The following is a 20110-nucleotide window of genomic DNA, read 5'->3' as shown; positions in this document are numbered from 1 at the left end:
CTTTCTTCAATTCAGGTTTGAAACAACTGTAAAACACTTCTTCAGATGTCTGAAGAACACACGGGACTGTGGCTTGGAAATATTAGAGCTGATTAGTGGTCAATTAGGAACTTTTCTTCTACAGTGCAGGCTTAGTAATCCTTTAAGAATAAATAAATTTGAACTTTTAAAAACTGCACTCCTCAGAGGTCAGTAAAGGAAATTCTTCCTTAATTATTTTGAATCCAAGGAAACTGTTGCCATTGTCTCATCGTTCAAGAAGTCTTCCAGAAGAATCAGGAAAACTGTGATTGTCCTCACATGAAGCTGAGAGCCGGGAGTTCCCCATTCCAGCAGGCAGATTGTGGGTCCTGCTGTGGGGATCAGCCCCTCTTCTGCCTCCACACCTCTGTGCCCCTGCCCAAGGGCAGCAAACTGCTTCTGCAACAGAAGTGTTCTGTGCAAAACTCCATTCTGTGAGGGACAGCGGGGAACTATGGAGCAGAGAGGGCCCCATGGGCGCAGTGCTGCCGGGCAGGAGCTCACTACTGCAGCTTTGCCTGCTGATCAACACGAGTCGATACGCTGATGCCTGGCAGGGCTGCTGCACACTTCTGTGCCTGCAGCACCCCGAAGCACAGCTATGAGAAGCACTGTGGTGCAGATACTGACCATTCAAGGCAACCCTCAGAAAAGTGCTGCTCCCATCACCGCAGCCCTTCTTGTAAGTGCCCGACTGATGTGCGGTGCTGAGTTACCACCCAGCGAGGAAAAAAACAGAGGGTGCTTTCTGAATAGAAAGGACGATTCTGTGATAAAAGTTCCCCTTTTCATTTCCGGCAGGAAAACAAATCCCCCTTCTTGCCATGTTATCCATTTACATTATTCATTTTGGACTGACTGCAAACCAGTAAAAAGCACTTATCCACTATGTCTGAAGGAGAGCTGAGGTCGGCAGTTGGACACTTCATACATGGAACGGACTCAGTAATTAACCTCATCAGAATACAAAATTGCTAAACATGGTTTCCTGATCTTCCACTGGACAAGCAGAACCCACTCGTTACTCTCCTGAATCCAGCCACAGCACCAAAGGAAGAGGAGAGGAGAGGATGGAGCTGCTGTGGCCTGGATTCACTGAGAAGTGCAAAGTGCTATACAATGCATGAAGGAACAAAATCAAACAATGATAAACATTAATTATTCTTTTTCCAGCAATAGTCTTACCCCCTCCCCAAATGGTACAGTAAGAGAACACACCCCTCATGCTTTTCAGCATCGCGTCACATGGATATGTAGCAATGAGATGCCGGTGGGATATAAAGCAGAATAATTCACATGAGGGCAAGCCCCAAACACATCACCCCGACCAGTTCCTCTGAGGTCCAGGTTTTCATTTCCGTATTCATTTATACCTCAACACTGCAGAAGTGATATTATTCTGAACTGTGTGTACAAAACCTCTCCCCCTGACCGGAGCTACTGTCAGATGGATAGGTGTGTGTGAAGGACTGCTGACAAGAGGTACCATACACCCAAACAGACAGACAAACTCTTGGACAGAAAAAACAGCATGAGCAACACCAGGCAGCTGTCCGTGTCCCAGCACACACAGCCACAGCCGAGACCTGAGCTGGACAACGAGGAGGCACACGCTCACAGTGGGACTCGCCCAAACCCGGGACAGCTGAATGGTGGTGGTGATATGGAGAGTTACAGCAGGGGAGCCTGACAGCAGTCTCTGTGTGGTGTGCGTGCTGTTCAGCTATCGCAGCTTTGCTTGGGAACCTCGCTGTGTGCTGGCGTTAGCTAAGAGCCCTTTGGCCAGCACAGCCTGGTCACACTGCTGCCCTCGGTTCTCTGGCACGCCGGGGTTGGATGTAAGCCCTACCCCAGCAGCCCAGCCCTCCCTGGCACTGCACCAGCTGGCTGCAGCCACGCACCCACGGCAGGCTGGCAATTAGCGGGTCAGATGATGGCGTTCCAGTGCCTGGCTCTGCGCTCTGCTACCATTTAATTACTCACAGAGATGCAGCTCATTTGCACCACCAGCTACTGCTGTAACAAGGTGAGGCATTCAGCGATGCTTGCCCCTTCTGGCCCCACACATGCGGCCTGCAGCAGGGCTCAGCATCTCCCTGGCACCCAGAGATGGGTCAGCAGTGGCCCTCACTGTTCTCCTCACCCAACATCTGCATGCGTAGAGCTGTGTATGTATGCACTTATCAACAACATATCATTAACAGTTGCAAAATACTTAGCAAAACTACAAAAAATACTATTTCTAAGGGCGTTACTCAAAACAGTTGAACGTTACGTTAGGTGTGCTAGGCACTGAACTCATGGCATCTATCAGCTATTACAGAGTACCCAATTAATGTTCAAACGTTACAAATCCTGTCTCTTGGAGCCTATTCGATTGCATGTCAAACATCTTTACATTAATTTTTTAAGATTAAACAGTCACAAAACAGCATGTTCTTCATTCCTATGCACACATCAAGTCGTTTAGAAAACATAATGATCGCATCATCTAACACAAGAGCAGAAAGCAGTAATGACAGCCATGTGAGCTCCTTAATCCAAAAAGCAAGATCATTGAGTAGGAAAACACCGTTACCATCATCTTTGCTTTTTGGATTGGGTACAGTATAAGCATGAACAATAGGCAAAAGCTAAACCAGGAGAAAGCAAGGATTATTATTAATTTATTTGGTAATGCTGGTATATGCTGGCTATCCCATACTTACTTTCGGTAGAGGTAGCTCTTGAAGCATTTGGTTTTCAAATTTAGATTTAGTCTGCAAGTTTAAAGTCATGCTTCTGCCGGCATGCATTGCTGAAAACCCTCCAGAGTGCAGCATGCCAAGGCTAACTGTGTTGTGTTTGTAAGCAGCGGTCTGAGTAGAGGAAACAACCACGTGACAGGATATGAACACACATGCTCCTTCAATTAAGTATCACACATATATGGTTAATTTCACAAAGTTTTAGTTTAAGCAAACAAACAGTACCAAGTAAATAGCTTTTTGATGCATGCACTGAGTCACACGGAAGCAAATACATTGCTAGTTGTACATAAAATGGATACCATAAAAGACTTCAACGCTGACAGCAGATGAAATATGTTCTTATCTATATTCTGAGAACTGTGGTATATAACGTGGTACAAGTCTTTACTCTGAAAATACGGCCAAATTTTTGTATGTCTGCACCACCTCAGCTGGGCCAGAAAAGACACCTGGCATAATGGTGGGAACTCCTCCACGGGATGAGCCTGCAGGCATGCATCTCCATGGGCAGCCCGCCCCAAGCTGCTGGGTGCTGCAGACAGCTGGAGGCCAGCTCTGCCTCTGCAGCATCACTGGGAGCGGGGCATAACTGTGCGTCATCACCAATGTCAGCTTTCTGTCAATCAGAGCATTTCTTAAGCACATACCCATTGTAAGCTACTAGTAGATGCTTCTAAAACATCTGGGAAGCATTTATTGCTACCAGAACCTTCTCTACCTGGTTGCTGTACTGTGCCTGGGGTAGGTTTTTTCCAACCTGTTTCACACAGCACAGGGAACCTAGCTGAAGGAAGGAAAGAGCTTCAGCCTTTGAGCCAGTTCAGAAAGGTTACCCACTTGACCCTTAGTGGTATTTTAGTATGTGTCCTATCTGAGCAACTGGGAGAGATAATAAACATATCCACCCCAAACTCACGGATATCTACCACGAAATATGTAGATGGACACATTCTGCCACTAACTTATGCATCAGACCACAGCAGCTTTTCACAATCACTTCAGGTTATGAAGTAAACCCAGATTCATTAAGTAGGCCATTAAATAGTCAACATCATTATAGAAATCATGCACTGTCCTAATTGTGTTATGTTTTGGATAGAAGATAAATAGGTAAAAGTTCCTATTGCTAAGAGGAGTAATGATCATATTTCATGTTAAAAGCAGTGGCAGCATATTTCCAGTAATGCTTTTCAGTGCTAAGAGAGAGCTTTAAGATGCCTCTACTAACAGCAATCTGAAAACTAAAATTATGATGATTATTTTTAAATTTTTTTGTTGATGATACTTTTCCTCATTTTGTTTTTCTGCAAAGACACATCCAGCCTCTTCCAACACTCTTGAATCATTAAGGGAGCGGTGGCCTTTGGCAGCACCCACACCTGCTGGCAAGGAGGGGATGCGTGCCTTGTTACCCAGGCAGCAGCAGGGGGTCCTCCCATGGGGCTCTCCCCGCTGCTCTGCACGCAAAGACCACCGCGACGCCAACACGGGAGTTTCATTACTGGGAGCTCTGGCGGTAACCACTGCACGTGCAAATAGTTTGAAATACCAAAACACACAACTAAAGGCATTAATTGCAGAGAAGTGCCAAACATACCCTGTCTAACCTTCTAGCTTCTATATGTCTAAGTAGCTGTTGTCTCCAGTCAGCAGGCATTTTAGCACAGCTCTCATTTCCCTTCACAGGGGTAGGCCTTGTCTTTATATCACTGTTATCGGAAGGCTTGTCGCCATAGTTACCCAAGTTATAGTCTGACGGTATCTTTTCCAGCAGAGCCGCCATGGTAGGCCTCGCTGAGACCGGCCTGGTTTGAGAGGTACCGTAACTCTCTGTACTGTAGCTTCTTGCGGACAAGGGCCTCCTTTGGGTAAGGTTTTTAACGGGAAAGCTGCCAGTCTGGGCTTTCACTTCTTGGTAAGAAGGATGCTCGTCTTCATACCTGCCATTCCTCTTGAGGAACTGGGACTCGGAGACCGAGATGCTGCCCTGGCGCTCCATAGCCCCTCGGTATGGAGGCCGGCCATACCTGTCGCCGGGGGGCAGCTCGTGGGGCTCGCTCACCCTCCGGAACATGGACATCTCGGTGGAGCTGGCCAGCGAATCCGCCCTCCTCAAGAAGCCCGGCCTGGAGCCCTGGCTCGTGAAGGGCGTGCTGATGGCATCCTCGTTCACCGATGGCTGGGAGAAGGAGAACATGTGCTCCACGGGCGGGTAGCCACGGTACACCCTGGGGCTGACCAGCTCCTGGGGCAGGTTCTTACTCTGCGGGGCAATGTACTCGGGGTTGAGCTGGAAAGGCGGCGGTAACCTCTTCTCGGCTGTGACCTCCACTGCTCCCTGCGGGTTGAAGCTTTGGTCAAACTGGTAGACCTTCTTCGTCACGGATGACTTCTGCTGCGGCTGCACCTTGACGCTGCCATAGGTCAGCAGCTCGTCATCCAGCATGGGGACCGACTGGCTGCGGGACATGCTCAGCATGCTGTGCTCGGGGCCCAGCAGCTTGTCCACCCTCTCGTGGGCTCCTACAGTATCGTTACCAGATGCATAGTTTTCCAAAGGTATATTATAAACTTTGTATGTACCGATGTCTATCTCGTCGATACTTTGCGATTTCTTAAATTTGTTCGTTTTTAAATCCCTCATCATTGGAGAAAGCCTTTCTGTACTCTTGCTGATGGAAATAACACTTTTAGAAGGGTCTGGGCGACAGTGGATATGTGAAAAGACATTCGTGAGGCTTCTGTTAGCATTTGAATCGTGATATTCCCATGCTATTCTGGGAGCGAAAGTGCTAGTTATCTCAGGAGACTCTTTGACATGATCTTTCCGCTCAGGCAAAGGGCTGGTGGTGGGGGTGTTTTCCAGTTTGGAAGGAAAAGCTGTCCTGTCTTCAAAAGGACTAGGGGTTCTGGTCCAGTTTTGCCAAGGATTGGGAGGAGGCACTTCAGATTCGTGTGTGTTTCTGAGCGTCGGCTGCTCCAGCTCCAGAGGAATGCCAACTATCCTGTCCTGCCTAATCAGCGGCCTGCGCCCGTGCGCAGATGTGCTTCTAGATTTCGTGCTTAGAAGAGGGTTAGCACTGGGGTTCTCCACCGCACTCTCCTCCGCCACGAAGCCAGTGTTGTCGTAGTGTGAGCTGTCATTCCAGCTGTCGGTGAAGGTGTCGCTCAGAGGACGCCTGTCGGTGCGCGGCGGCACGTTCCCTGCCGGAACAGATTCCCGTTGGCTCAATAATGGCTTTGTTTCGAGGGGCTGTGGAAATGACTGCACCAGCCTGCTGAAATAAAACAAAGCAAAACAAGGTAAAATGCCCTCCATTAGAGCACAGAAGCAATCAGCAGAAAGACACACTTGTAGTATGATTTAATATTCTCCCATCTGTACTCGGGCTTTGGTATCGTATCATGAGACGTGCACCTTATGTCACTGATCTGGCATGTGCCTGCAGCAGCATGTTGCACCGGAGCACAGATGCTGGAGGTATGTACACTGAGGAAATAAGAAGCAAGTCAGAAGTCCTGGATGGCTCAAAGCCAAGCTCACACATAAATCCAGCTGAGCATATTTTCCTGTTTTAAAAATAACCTTGTGTGTGTGCAGGGGAAATGTTTTACACTTGCCACTTTTTTTCTTAAACAAAGTTGGAGTCTGTGCATCTTCTTACCACCAAGACGCCACGCATCTCCGGTAAGCAGACTCCCTGTGTAATGCAAAGGACCTATGGATTTATTTCATAAGATGGAGCTACATTTAGATGACCAGAGGCAGGAACAGACAGAGCAGTGTATTCCTTGTATGCAGCAAGAGCACTTTCCAGCTGCGGATGGCCAGTGTGGATTACAACTTCCAATGAGTTGTATTGCAATTGGAGTTCCAGGGCAGAGTGAGGCTCAGGACAGCATGAATGAGGGACACACACTCTATTAACAGCACTAAACTACAGCCAGCTGCAGCTTAGGACCACACAGAGCAGAATAATTACAGCTTAATTATTAGATGTTTTTAGGGCATGGCTATTGTACATGGTTGGAAAAACAGCTGCAGAATTCTTGGCATTTATAGAGCAGGAATGGATGGCCAACTCTCTACAGCCTGGACTGTGTATTGCCATGTACACCCCAAGAAAACTGGGGTAAAGTGTTACTGTTTTGATCTGAATGTGTTAACACCTAGCACACGGTCACTCCATACGTGTGTTGCAAGGTAAGACAAAAGGCAATCAGAAGCTGTGTTAAGAAAGAGGCTCACACCTGTTCCCCCACAAAGAGTTATTCACTGCTTCTTTAGCTGTTGTCTGCAAGGACCCCATTTTAACATGCGCGTTGGAGGACCCTGAGGAAGCCTGGGAAGGGGAATAGTCTGAGTAAGTGCCTGAGGAAACGCTGTTATTCAGACAATGGATCTTATCTGCTTCAGACTCATCTGTCGACTCTGAAACAAAACACAGCAAACGTTTTCAGGAGGTGGTGTTTGGAAAGTGAAGTCTAGAAAAATACATTTTCAAATGCATACTACGGATATATATATATGTATGTATGCTTGTGTGCATAAATACATACATAATACACTTTATAATAAGTGAAGTGTAGAACATGTTAGATTCTATCTATGCAGATTATGTATGCTCCCATCTAAAAGGTTGTAAGTCAAGTTAGTACCTTTCTTGTCTTTACCCAGAAGAACAAGTTTGGGTGGGTACAACGGAGTCTCTGGCAGGGAAGGACGAAGTTCCCCTATCCTCATCTCACTGGCAGGATGTCCAAAGGCATCCTGAGGAATATAATAACGTAGAGTAAACATAGGAAACAGCATCAACAAACATTTCAAAGCCTTCTTTTCATGAATGTGACAACACATCGACACCCCACCAGACAGAAATAGTCTAATCACAATGATTTGTCAGCTGAAAATTCCAATCAGTCCTATGAAAGATTTCTAAAATTATGGTGATGCATTCGTTTTGAAAATGTGGACAAAACAGATGGAACTTGTAGGATACATCAAGGCCGTGTAAACACTTTTGATGAGGTAGAAGTCACAAAAATGCAAGCTGCCACTAGAAATTAATAAAAAAATAATATTAATTTTAACTAAGCTACTTTTAACTTCAGGGGTAAGTGTTCCTCATCCATCTGTGGCACTAGACGGTCTATAGATTCAGGTCATGCTATTGCTACTCTTCATTAAATTAAATAATTTGGGTTTCAAAAACTCCTTAGGAGTTCAGCAGTTCTTGACTTTCTAAGATTTCCTTGCACAGTGTTCTACAGTTCCAGACAGCAATAGGATACATACTGAAAATAACATATGTTAAAAAGTGGAAAGAAAATGAGATGGGGTCTTAGTAAGAGGTATTTTAAATGAATGCTTTTAAATTAGGCTCATGGGATAGCCAGAAGCAGGAAATAAAGATGAAAATAAGCAATACGGGGACATTATTTATGCTACTACTGGGAAAAAGTTCAGAAATAAGAAAGGAGCTATTCCCAAAGATAGGTGACCTGGGGAGACGGGGTAGGAGAGGATGCTAAGGGGAGGGATGACAGAGGTAACCCTGCGCCAAGGAGGAAGATGAACAATATGGGAAACCCACATTGGGTGTTAATGTGTGGGATCAGGGAAACATCACGGGGAGAGAACTGATGGAGATGTGTATAGCAAGACTGTGCTAATTAACACCAGTGAAGATCCTTGTGGGAAGGGGTAAGAGAAACATGCATCGTCTTGGAAGTGGGAGGATGAGCCGTGATTTTGTAGAGGATGGAAGCTGGGGAAGGAAAATATCCAGTAAGAAAGAACACATTGTAGAGAGCTACCAGAAGAAAACAAAAAATTAGTAAAAAAAAAAAAAAAAATGAGGAAGGAAATGGTTAGAAGAAACATAACTGGGAGGGAGCTTTCTCTTGTGGAGACGCGATGGGGATCCCTGTACCCCGACCTTAGGCGTTAAAGGTACTCCAGTAATTATGGGTCATTCAGTTTTAGAGAGGAGTCAGTAAAGGAAGGAGATGTAACATTTAGAGAAACAATCTAAAATAGAGTACCAAAACCAAAAATGCATCACTGACGTAAAATTTTTAATCTTTACTTGATTTTACCCATAAGAAAACCTTGAAAAGACTATGCTCCATTAACTACTTTTGTAACAGCAGTGGAAACAAAGATTTCTAGAAGCATTTGCTGAGTGACTTAATTTGGATGAATGCAATTAGATTTAAAAAAACAGGTATGTTAATCCTTCTACTTTTGGTGTACTACTGGAGATAGTACCATATCAACACAGAAAAGAGCAGGCATCCTCACAACCCATTAACTCAACCCCATCAGTGCTAACATTTATGCAAATACAGCTTCATACTGATTGTGTGCTGTGATACTGCAAGATTTTACTGCCCTGATATACAGAGCTCCCTCGTGGTGTGTTTTATTTCTCACGTAACAGTACCGATGAACATACAACTCAAAGCTAGCAATAGTGAATGGCCTCTTTCCAGTGCAGAACAATCATTTCTACTGCAGTGTAACAAACTTATCATGCAAAATGATTTTTGAAAGGTAACAAAGTGCACACATTCAGGGAGTGAGATTTTCCACTTTTGAAGCATGGTGCATGCTTCAAACTTATTTCTTGTTGTACCTCTGAGCTTTTTGTATGCTCTTCTTTCTCCTTCCTGTCCAGAGTCGATTTATGAGTGTTGTCTGTATCAGACAGGTGACTCTTATGGAATTCTTGCACCTAGAATCCCAATATTGTGCCATGAAACTTTCAAAAGTTAAAAGCTCAAAATAAAACTACTTGCTGTAAGGCAGGACGAACCAGCAGTTCCATTTTTGACATCATGATGAACACAGTTTTTATTTTAGGTGTATGACTTTATGAAGTTTTCTATGCCATATTCTTTCTTTTCTATCATTTTAGCCTCCACTCTGGCAGTTCCAACTAAAGTCAGTACACTTTGGACAGAATTTGTCTGGCATTTGTGAACATGCCATGGAAGTGAAAGATGTAAAAAACCCCAACCATGTTCCATTTACTACTACTTTGCTTAAAAGGACAAAAAGGGCACTAATGGAAAATAAAAGGTATTATTAGACAGATCACTTGTGAGGACAAAGGAAGGAGATAAATGTAATTGTGTTTTGTGAGAACTTATTCCCCAGGACTAAACACAGAAGGATACATGCAGAGGATAAAAATATATGGCGAGCTCTTTCCCAAGAGAAAGTGCATGGCAGAAACCAGCAAAATAATCAGGAAAGAGAAATACTGGCAACTATTCATGCTGACAACATAAAAACATCCAATTAAAATCTAGAGAGCTGTGATTTTCGAAATAACCTCATTCTTGGTGTCTGCTTTCAAAGAACAGAAAGGCTCTGAACACAGCAGCCCGGGGCTCAGTGCAGATGCAGCACACACGAGGCAGAGGCGATGATGCCATTAGTGATGGACTGGTCCAGAGGAACAAGTGTAGAGGAACAACCTGCTGAGGGATGGGGCAATCTGAAAGATGCCATGCCAGCCGTACAGAAATAGAGAAGCAAATACAACAAATAAACAGACGTGGGCTAAGGTTACTTGGTCCAGGTTGTACTAAGGTTTTAATGAAAGAATAAAGACCACAGATAATGCAATCAGAGAGATGTCAGAATGTTTCCAACAGAAGTGAGGCTAACTCAGGCACAGGCTCAGCAGTGTGGGTGCAGGACAAACCTTGCTGTGCCCCTCACCCAGGTCACCCCTCTGCACAGCAAATGGCAGGTCTGGGCTCCCTTGGCTCTGTATGTGGAGAGCTACAAAGCCTGGCTGACAAGTCCTCTCCTGGCAAGACCACAAAATGCAGCGCCTGAAGCTGTGTGCGAAAACCAGTCACAGTATTTTGCTGATAGCAATTACCAGAATGACCAAAATAAAATGCAGTCATCAATCTAGAAATGTAGAGTCCCCATAATGTGGGATTATCCCACAGGAATGCAGAGCAGAGGATCTGCCATTTGCTCCCAAATCTGTGCCACTCTCCTGCCACAAAAGCAGCTCCCAGGAGGGCCATTTCAGTGGCCATCAGACCCAAGGGCTATCCCATGCAGGGTGTAACAATGAGATGCAAGTCCCACTAAGGGACAGAACTGGTGGAAGGAAAACTGAATGTGAAACTGGGATCTGAAGGAATGAAGAAACCCTGAAACACGTCCTGCCTGGTACAGCAGCCAGCATACCGTCAGTCATCTCCAGCAGGCATTCCCATGCAGCAGAGCTCTATAAGAAGACACGAGCTTGCTGATTTGGTGACATAAGTACCTGAGGAGCAGACTGGGACAGGGAGTTTGGGGGCACAATGCAGTGAGACATAACAGATCCCGAAAAACAACTGCCATGGGCAGGTAGGGCTGTTTCTGCTCTGTGTCTCTGCTTTGTAGCCCCATGGACTGGCTAGCAGCTGGAGGACTGGACTGCACACACTAACCCAGTATGCTCCGGTGATCAGAAGTACAGCATCCAAGCATTGACCAGAACTCCCTACAGCCAAAGATGCTGAAGTCTGTAATGATCTATTTATTGTGAAAAAGTTTTACTTCAAAGGCCAAGCCAGTTTGCCAGCATGGCCAGAATTCTGGAAAGAAAAACTGCAGATGCTATCCAGCCAGTGCTTAGTCGTGTACTGCAGAGGATGGCAGACCTAGTAGCATCTTCCTAAGTTACAAACCATGGTTCTGCCCTGATCTGTATGTGGTTTTCAGTGTGAGGACAAAAGGCCCAGTGCTGCCCTGAGTTACAGCACCTCAGTCTCTGAATTGCACTCCCTGTGCTCTCCCATCTCAGGAGAGAAGAAGCTCTCAGTCCGCACGGATATGCACCCAACAGCAGACATATCACTGGGGTTGCAGCCAATAAAGAGAGTCTCAAGTCGCTTGGAAAAAAGTCCGTGTATGGTCCATCAGGCATAAACCAGGCCCACATGATGGCACAGAGTGCCATGACATAATGCTGCACCTCCTGAATCCTTGTGCAGGACACACTTCAGTGGGTCCACACCAATGCCCCAGACTGAACTTCTGGAAGGAAGGCTTTATCTTGGAGACAGTCCTGAATAATGCTTCTAACATCCAGACTCTTAGACAAGGTCAGGCAGGAGTCAAAGTAACTCAGAATTAACTTTAAGACATTTGACATCCTATTTGGAGAAAGGTCTCTTGCAAGTCAAACCTCCAGAACAGAACACCATCACCTTCCTCCTGTGACTGGAAGCCACCAAGGTGATAACCTCAATAAAGATGCTCCGTGCTCTGGAGAAGTCATATGGCAAAACTCGATAATGAAGATATTTCTGTCTCCTCGTTAAATATAGGTCATTTTGTTGCAAAGTGCCCATCAAGGCATGGCCTAAAAGCAGACACAAAACCGAAAACCTTCAGGACAAATTGCCCTCCCAGTCAAGAGAGACTGTCACTGTGCATCTCAGGAGAAAACAACCCCCATAACAGACACATCGATGACCAAATTGAAGCCGGGCAGTCCATGGGAAATAAAGCGTGCAGTCTTTCTGAAAAGGCAAGATGAGTTTGAGAGACTTTCTAGAAGACTAAAAACAAAACAAAAAGAACACCCTTCTCTCCTCCACTCCCACCCCCCTAAAACAACGCAAAGCTGAGCAAGTAAAGAAGAAGGAAATTAAACAGACTGAAGTCTTGTTTTGACTGAGGCGAGATGGAGGTCTAGCAGACCCAGCACAGCACCTGCAGCAGATTACTCAGAAAAAAAAACATCTTTCTACACAGTGCTAACAAACCCGCTAGGAATTAACACAAGGGATGGAATGCTGCATGCTGGGTTAGAAAAGAGGTTTCTTAAAAAAGAACAGAAACCTGAGAGTCATGCAGAACTCTTTCCAGTGATTTTCTCAGTCCATACATATAAAGAATATTAATTGTAAAGATCTTAGTTGCCAATTTGTGCTATTCCTCACCATCACTCATGGAAGGAATACACAGAGCTATCCCAACCTTCTTTTTGACTGCAAGGCACATCTTTCACAATGACACAGGACAATGAACAGGTTTATTTTAACTGATGATTAATTAAGAAATTGCTTATTATTACTGAAGGTGGAGGGTGATGCAGGGGGTTTGAAATGTACCTTGTTATCCATTTCAGATGCTCCCTTTGATTATTTAGAAACAATTTTGTGAACACACGTGTAAATTAATTGCAAGAAAACTCAGGAGAGATCAGAAAAGAAACCAGCTGATCTGGCTTCAGAGAATGAAAAGTGAGCATTGCACCTGAAATTAAATTACCTTGTTATAAGATACTGTCTTCAGTCTAAATCTATCAGAACACACCTGCATTTTCAAACTGTATTTTAACTTGAGGCTCGAGATCCTGTCTCCTAATTATCTGCAAAGCAAATGGAGCTTAATTATGTTTTATTTAATACGTTAGAACTGAAATCATGCCAATATTATTCACAAAATCATTCACACATTTTCTACCATTTTCCACACCTCTTCTTCATCTTTACACGGGGAGCCAAAGAGAGGAACACATACACCATCTTGCTTTCCTGCCATGAAGGCTTCCCAGTGATGTTATCTGTCTGAATGACAAGAGCACTATTTTTTCTTTCCTGTAGCTGATGAGCGATTTTGCTGCTGGTCCTTGCTAAGTATTAGGGAAACTAACATCTAGGCAGGGTCTACCATCTCCAGTACTGTAGTAAAGGAAGATGAAAAACCACATTTACATCGATAGGATGAAAATAGTTCATGTGCTCATATCTGTGTGTTGTGGTAGAAAATGAATTAGGAAACTGAAAATGCATTATTTAATTGCATTTCAGGAATTACTGCAAGGTCTGCAACAAGTCAACTATCTTTTATAAAATATGTACTTTGGTACGTATGGGTTAACAGCTAATGTTCATTTAGAGAAAAAACATGGTTACGTTTCTGAAATCTGTCTTCATCTTCTGTGTCAGAACACATCTCGTAGACCTGTCCAAGCACCTGATAGCCTATCAGTAACTACTGCCAGAGTGAGAAATTTCCCCGTGTGTAAGTTGTACCTATACAAAGTAAGCTATCAATATGAAGGCATCAGTGAGCAGGTGCCCTCTAAGATCAAACTGCAGCTGCTTACGTCAGCTTTGCACAAGCCCGTGCAGTATTTTAGAATTACCTTTCATTAAATACATTAAGGTCAGAATAGAAAACTCTCACTATGTGTACTGACCCACTTCTGGCCAACACACATGGCTGGATTGTGCAACACACTGAAAGTCACTGGGCAGCACCCGATCTATAGCTCCCTGCAGTTAGGAGGTGCTTCTGTTGACTTCATTAACTTTTGACAAGGCTTGTTGGCTATGTATTACATGTAATGGGATTATAAGAAGCAGAACCTTATGGTATAGCACTGTCAACAGAACAAACTGATTTTTCATTTACATATTGTTACAGAGATACATTTAAGTCTGAGGTGTAACTCATAATCAGGTCCATTTTTTCACCAATAGGCAAGTCAGCCATATCATTAACATTTAGGAGAGAGCTGGTATACATGACTGCAAAAATTGAGATCTAGCTAGATTTAAAATCAAAAATTCATTCTGAAAATGTTAGTAGGACTGGGGAAAGAGCAACTCAGCATAAAACTAGGTTTACTTTGCAGAATTAAACTAGAAACTCTTAGGCAAGAAGCTCACAGCAGATGCAGCATAGCATTTGAGGGAGTTATATTAAAACCCCGTCTTGAACTCTTGAGAGGAACAACGATCCTTTTACATTACCTCCACTGAAATCTCCTTTGGTGCCATGGGCCACTTGTGCTCATACTTTTCTTTCACAGTTTGTTCAGTGTTGGCGGATGGTGCTGAGTTCTCAGGCCGTACTCCATGGCTTGTTTTGCCCACCAGATTTTGAACTGATTTTACCATATTCTTTAAATCCTCCGGGTATGGAGTGGGATAACGTTTTAGATTTATTTCAACCTGAACATTCATAAAAAGAATTAAAGCACAAATACAAAATGAAAACTGCATGCAAACTAAAACCATGGTTACAGTACTATGGCTAAGTGCAAATCCCTCAGATTTTGTATTAGTCTATTTGAGGTAGTCTGTCACATACAGCCAACCCTCATGGATTCTTCAGTTCTTGGACCGAACTTTGCATTCAGTTGCACTGTGGCAATCTATAATGGAATTTCAGTGACATAAAATAATGGATGAGCATGCTTCCCTGCAAGCCTATCTTTCACCCTGTGAGAGCATAGTATTTTAATTCTGCACTTGGCTTGAGAGTACAAATGTATTAAATCACACTTCTCCAAAACGATACTGATGCAAATGCAGAATTAATTCAGCTGTGTACAGAATTAATCAGAATTATCTATAATAGCTGAGAACAGAATCTGACCTACTGGGGTCTATTCGCTCTTTGAGACGTGTAATGTACATACATACACTCAAGTACGTGCATTCTGCTCCTAAGTATACAGAAATACAGGAAAACAGACTTAAACCACTACAGAGAAGTCAACCTGGGTCACACTGAACGGTACTTCGACTGACAGACCTACAGATTTCCTACAACAATCAACACTTTGAGCTTTTTGTTTTTATCACTCAGAAGTAAAGATATACTATAGTCATCCAAGTCCAAATCAATCACAGCTTGAAGTCAGCTCTACAAAATCTCGGGGCTGAGCAATAGGAGAGGAGGGGCATGACACAGCACTGTCAGCAAACTACTCAGAGATGACGGGGCGGCAGGTTACCGGGCCAGGAGGGATCCAAGCAGGAAAGGAGACCTACGTGATGCTGGCCTCTCCTTATACCTCCCCATCGTCTTACAGACCTCTTTTGTCTGCTGTACATCACATCCCATCACGGGGAGAGATGCTGAGGAATCAAACAAAGCCTGACCTCAGCACACTGCCCGTGGTGGAGGCTTCCCACCCCCGCTCTGCCCTTCCATGGGTGGGAGCTCTGACCCCAGGCACAGCCCCTGGGACGCAGTAGGTGCTGGCTCTACCCACCAGTCTCTTTGGGCTGAACTTGGGGTGGGAACGCAATAACTTTGAATTGAATTTCCTTCAGTGAAGAGAAGTGACAGCTCCCAGAGCGAGCCGTGTGTGTCAGGATAACTGCTCCTGTTTATGAGGCTGTGAAATTTGAAATTAGTCTGTGTTTGCTGTGTGATAAGTAAGCAGAAGCATTTACTGCAAAGAAGTTTTACCCAGTTGCATATGTGAGGTGAGCAAAGGGAGCTTGCTTTTAATAGGCCACCACACAGCCATTGGATTTTACACCTCTGACAAGTAGGAAAAGGGCAATTGTGGATTCAGATGATTATGGTCTGTCAATGGGAATATTTTAGAAGCAAAACCACGATCAATTTGAAAATAAAGCTATATGAAATACTAGCATATAATTCTGAGCCACAGTAGAATAAACATTACATATAATAGATTCTGACATGACTTAACATAAAACGTTAAAATGCATGGCTATGATGTCATATGTTAATAAAGGATTTCAACAGAAAAAAAGAAATTAAGTCTGTAAAGCATCACTAAGGCTGTGGTTGATTTACGGTTGAAAGAAATCATATTCAGATGTGGCCTAATTAGGCAATCGCTTTTGCAGAAAATCCGAGCCATGATTTCAATATAAAAGCTACAGACAGGCATAGCTGGAACTTCAGTCAGAGCAAATCCTCAGTAGGCATTAGCCAAAGAGAAGTTAACTACAGGACTTTCATGCGATAGGCAACTCAGACAGGGATTTCAGTAAGAGTCTGCTATCGCTGGGTGTATTACACCATAAAAACACTGGCAGCTGTGGTGGGTGCTCTGCACTAGAAAGCAGGTATTTTCATCGCTGAGTTAGAAATATTGCTGTGGAGGAAACTGTCAATGTAACTCTTGTATGTTTTAATGCTACACCAAAATACAGTGATCCTGAAAGGAGAATTTTAAGGTTCAAAATTCTTTATGGAAGAATTTATTGAATAATTTAGATCTTCAAATCGATGTTATACAGCTTGGATGAGAAGTCAGTTTTAAATATGAAACACATAAATTGAAAACTACATGTGTTTTTTTAAAATGCAAAAAATGTTTGTGGTAACCACCCATTGCTAACTTGGGATAACCTTCAAATTCATCCCACAAAGGTCCACGCTTTCAGTTTTTACAAGCTACAGGTAGTTACGGGTATCTGGTGTACACACAGAGAGATATAAAAGAATAGAAACGCTCTCTTCAGGATGCATCAATGGAAGGACATACCTGATCAACTCCTAAGTCCTTGCTTAGCTTTTCATTTAATAATTCTTCTTTAAGCAATGACTAAGGCATCAACTCCAAAACGTAATGTTTTGGTCCGATGAAGAGATGCCAGGATCATTATGGAGAAGAACACTGGGTTGGAGCACATCCCTTCTGGAGAAGGGCTGAGGGAGGTGGGCTGAGAGGAGAAGGCTCCGGGGACACCCCACTGCAGCCTGCCAGTGCCACAGAGGCGGCAGGAAAGCTGGGGGGACTCTCATCAGAGGGGGTAAGCTAAAGACAGGGGGTAATGGCTTTTAACTGGGAGAGGGGAAATTTAGAGGAAGTTCTTCCCCATGAGGGCAGTGAGGCCCCAGCACTGCTGCCCGGAGCTGGGGGTGCCCCATCTCTGGAGGTGCCCGAGGCTGTGGGTGGGCCCTGGGCAGCCTGAGCTGAGGGGAAGTGTTCCCTACTTGGAACTTGGTGGTCTTCAAGGTCCCTTCCAACCCACGCCATTCTACAATCTTATGGTTCTATGATTATATATGAAAACTGAGACATCTCATGCAGAAATAGATGATTGGTTTACATTCTCTCCACAGGCAGGAGTGAAAACAGGTAAGTAAGAACTCCAGAAAATATATTTTAGTGTTGGACTCTTCCCCTACAGTGACCCAAAGGGTAAATACTGCCTTGGCCTTCAACTGCCAAGCCAAACATCAGGGACAGCAGCAGCCCTGCAAGCCATGGCACATCCACGTGGCAAAGCCCCTCATCGCAGCAGGGACAGGACAGGACAGGCTGCCCTCAGCTCACCCCCCAGCCATAGGATGGGTTGTGTGCCCAGGGCTGCTCCTGGGACACCCCAAGATGTGGCACTGGGCTCGGTGGTGTTTGCCTCCCCATTTCCCATACAGCAGATGGCAGCACTCCAAGTCAAGTACAGAAACAGCATTAAGTGAATGAAGGGTTTCGTTTGTCTACAAAAGCAGCTTACTCAAAGGAAGCATTTGTTTCAGTCATCCATAGAGTTCTGAAATATATTAAAACCAAAATGGCTAAGCCATATATTTCCTATATTACATTTCAATATCAAAAACAATGCTCGCAAATAACAGGTAATGCAATTAAATCCACCTACAATCTCAGAAATCATCTATTTCTCTGTTAACACTTTTGCACATTTGGACATGTTACTCACAGTCAAAATTATAACAAGAAGTGGAACAATGTGAAACTCCCAGCTACTCTGCTTTCCACACATAAGCTGTAAATTTGCAGTTCATATGGGGTAAAACTTCAGTTTAATCTATTTGTTGTGAGTCAGATTGCTTTTTTAATTCATTTTCTGTTTTGCTGAAGCACTAAAGCAGTAGTATATGTATCAATTATATGTGGTTGCAAGAGTTAAGTAAAAATTCCTAATTAGGAAAAGTATTTAAACAAAAAATCAATTTTTCCAAGAAGATCTAAATGGGATATTGAATATTTATGAATAACAGCTCTCATCAGCCTTCACCTTCAGAGGAATGTGGAATCCCCATGGGACCTAAATATTTCTTAAGAATTATGTGGCTGAAGAGTAACCCCAAGTCCCCAGCGTTCTGTGTTCATTCCGCCTTAGTGATGAAATAGGTGTCCTGTTAGGTACCCAGCACTAAGGCTGTGGGTCTGGACTGATTTCTGACATCCCAGTCATGCTGTGTGGAAAACAAAACAACCACAAACTCTCAGTTCTGTGCCCCTCAGAGAGAACAGCGATGCTTGTGAAACATGGCCAAGTATTTTCTAGTTATTTAGAACAGAGAAATAGTTCAGTTCAGCATCTGTATATTGGACTCTGTCTCTGATATGCAAATGCCAAACAAACAAACAAACCTTACCTTAACTTTGCCCGGATTTTCCTCCTCTTCCTTTTTTTCTTCAAATTCAAAGGCAACAGTCATACGTTGCTGTCTCTGCTCCTCCCACAAAGTAGGGTTGAAACTATCACTGTCTGACTGGAAATCTACAGTTAATTGTGAACAGCAATGCAACAGAACAAGAGATTAATAGAACAAGAGATTAATGCCCTCGGCAGAAGACTGTAAATCATCCAAAAAGACAAGCCCTTGGGTGATCCTGTAATGTGGGGCCACTGTCTCAAAACTGTTGAGGGGGCAATGGGAGTCATAACAAAAAAAAAAAAATCAAAAATAAATGTGAGTGCTCAAATCACAAAGAGAATGGTGGAGAGCAAGAGGGCTTCGGGGCAGAGCCTGAGGATGAACATGGAGGCAGGACAACCCCAGTTCTCTCAGTGCAGCCCAGGCAGGCTGACAGGTTGGACACCCATGGGACTCTGGGAGGTGTCCCCACCCCTCTCTAAGAGCAATGGACTGGAAGCAGGAGCCTTTGGTGCGTGGCTGCACATGGGCTTCTCTGTGCACACCGCTGGCTTCAGGAGACACAGACACCGCTGCACGGAGCCACGGCTGAGCCCCCTATCCCCACAGCCTGCTGCTGCCTCCAGGGGGACTGCTGATGGTGTATTACCTTCATCACTGCGGGGCTGCTGGGGAAACATGTAGTTAGTCAGCACTCTCTGCTTTGTTTCTGGGTGAGCCTCAGTTTGCAGGGGGATGAGAGCCTTGGACTGTGTAGGGAAGGCAAAACAAAGGGCTGGTCACTGAGAGCACGTCTGTCAGCCAAGCCGGAGTTTTAGCAGGCAATAAACAGAAAACACAGGAATAACCAACATTCTGAATGGAAAGAACCCTCTCCATGGGCCAAAGCCAACAGTGCTTGATGGCACTTCTTCCTCTCCCATTCCTCAGTCTGCCTGTAACTCCCACCAGGATCAACACATGAACTCTAACACCAGAAGTACCGACTGTGTGCTTTAAGCCAGGATTCCCAAGCAGTGGGTCCTGTAACTCTGAGGGTGCTCCTGGTGCCAGCTGCATGGAGGCACCACTGAGTTCAACTCAACTGGCTATCATTGTTGCTTTGCTGTAATGCAGCACCCAGGAGTAACTGTCACAGTTCACGGATTAGAAGGTGATCTAAACCTTATCACTGAAAGGTCAA

The 20110-nt window shown here is 44.3% G+C and overlaps 1 protein-coding gene across 14 annotated transcripts in view; it reads right to left on the bottom strand.

The window, feature by feature from the left end:
• The window catches only part of LRRC7 (leucine rich repeat containing 7), a 194877-nt gene that overhangs the window by 13988 nt on the left and 160779 nt on the right, over nucleotides 1–20110 (bottom strand). For 4 of the 14 annotated variants that reach the window (XM_015291088.4, XM_004936886.5, XM_046944738.1 and 1 more), the window contains 8 exons: nucleotides 19577–19676; nucleotides 18925–19049; nucleotides 14559–14759; nucleotides 9410–9508; nucleotides 7431–7542; nucleotides 7023–7203; nucleotides 4369–6049; nucleotides 2730–2879 (listed from right to left, as the gene is read on the bottom strand). In XM_015291088.4, the coding sequence (XP_015146574.2) occupies nucleotides 2730–2879; nucleotides 4369–6049; nucleotides 7023–7203; nucleotides 7431–7542; nucleotides 9410–9508; nucleotides 14559–14759; nucleotides 18925–19049; nucleotides 19577–19676 (2649 nt within the window). Of the gene's footprint in view, nucleotides 1–2729; nucleotides 2880–4368; nucleotides 6050–7022; nucleotides 7204–7430; nucleotides 7543–9409; nucleotides 9509–13068; nucleotides 13169–14558; nucleotides 14760–18924; nucleotides 19050–19576; nucleotides 19677–20110 lie in introns of those variants that run through there. The other 10 variants (XM_046944737.1, XM_046944740.1, XM_046944741.1 and 7 more) reach the window with 10 other exon arrangements.

This window comes from Gallus gallus, chromosome 8 (genome assembly GCF_016699485.2).
Source record: "Gallus gallus isolate bGalGal1 chromosome 8, bGalGal1.mat.broiler.GRCg7b, whole genome shotgun sequence".
Classification (NCBI taxonomy): Eukaryota; Metazoa; Chordata; class Aves; order Galliformes; family Phasianidae; genus Gallus; species Gallus gallus.
Note: the sequence above shows the minus strand (reverse complement) of the source record. Positions and strands in the feature narration are given on the sequence as shown.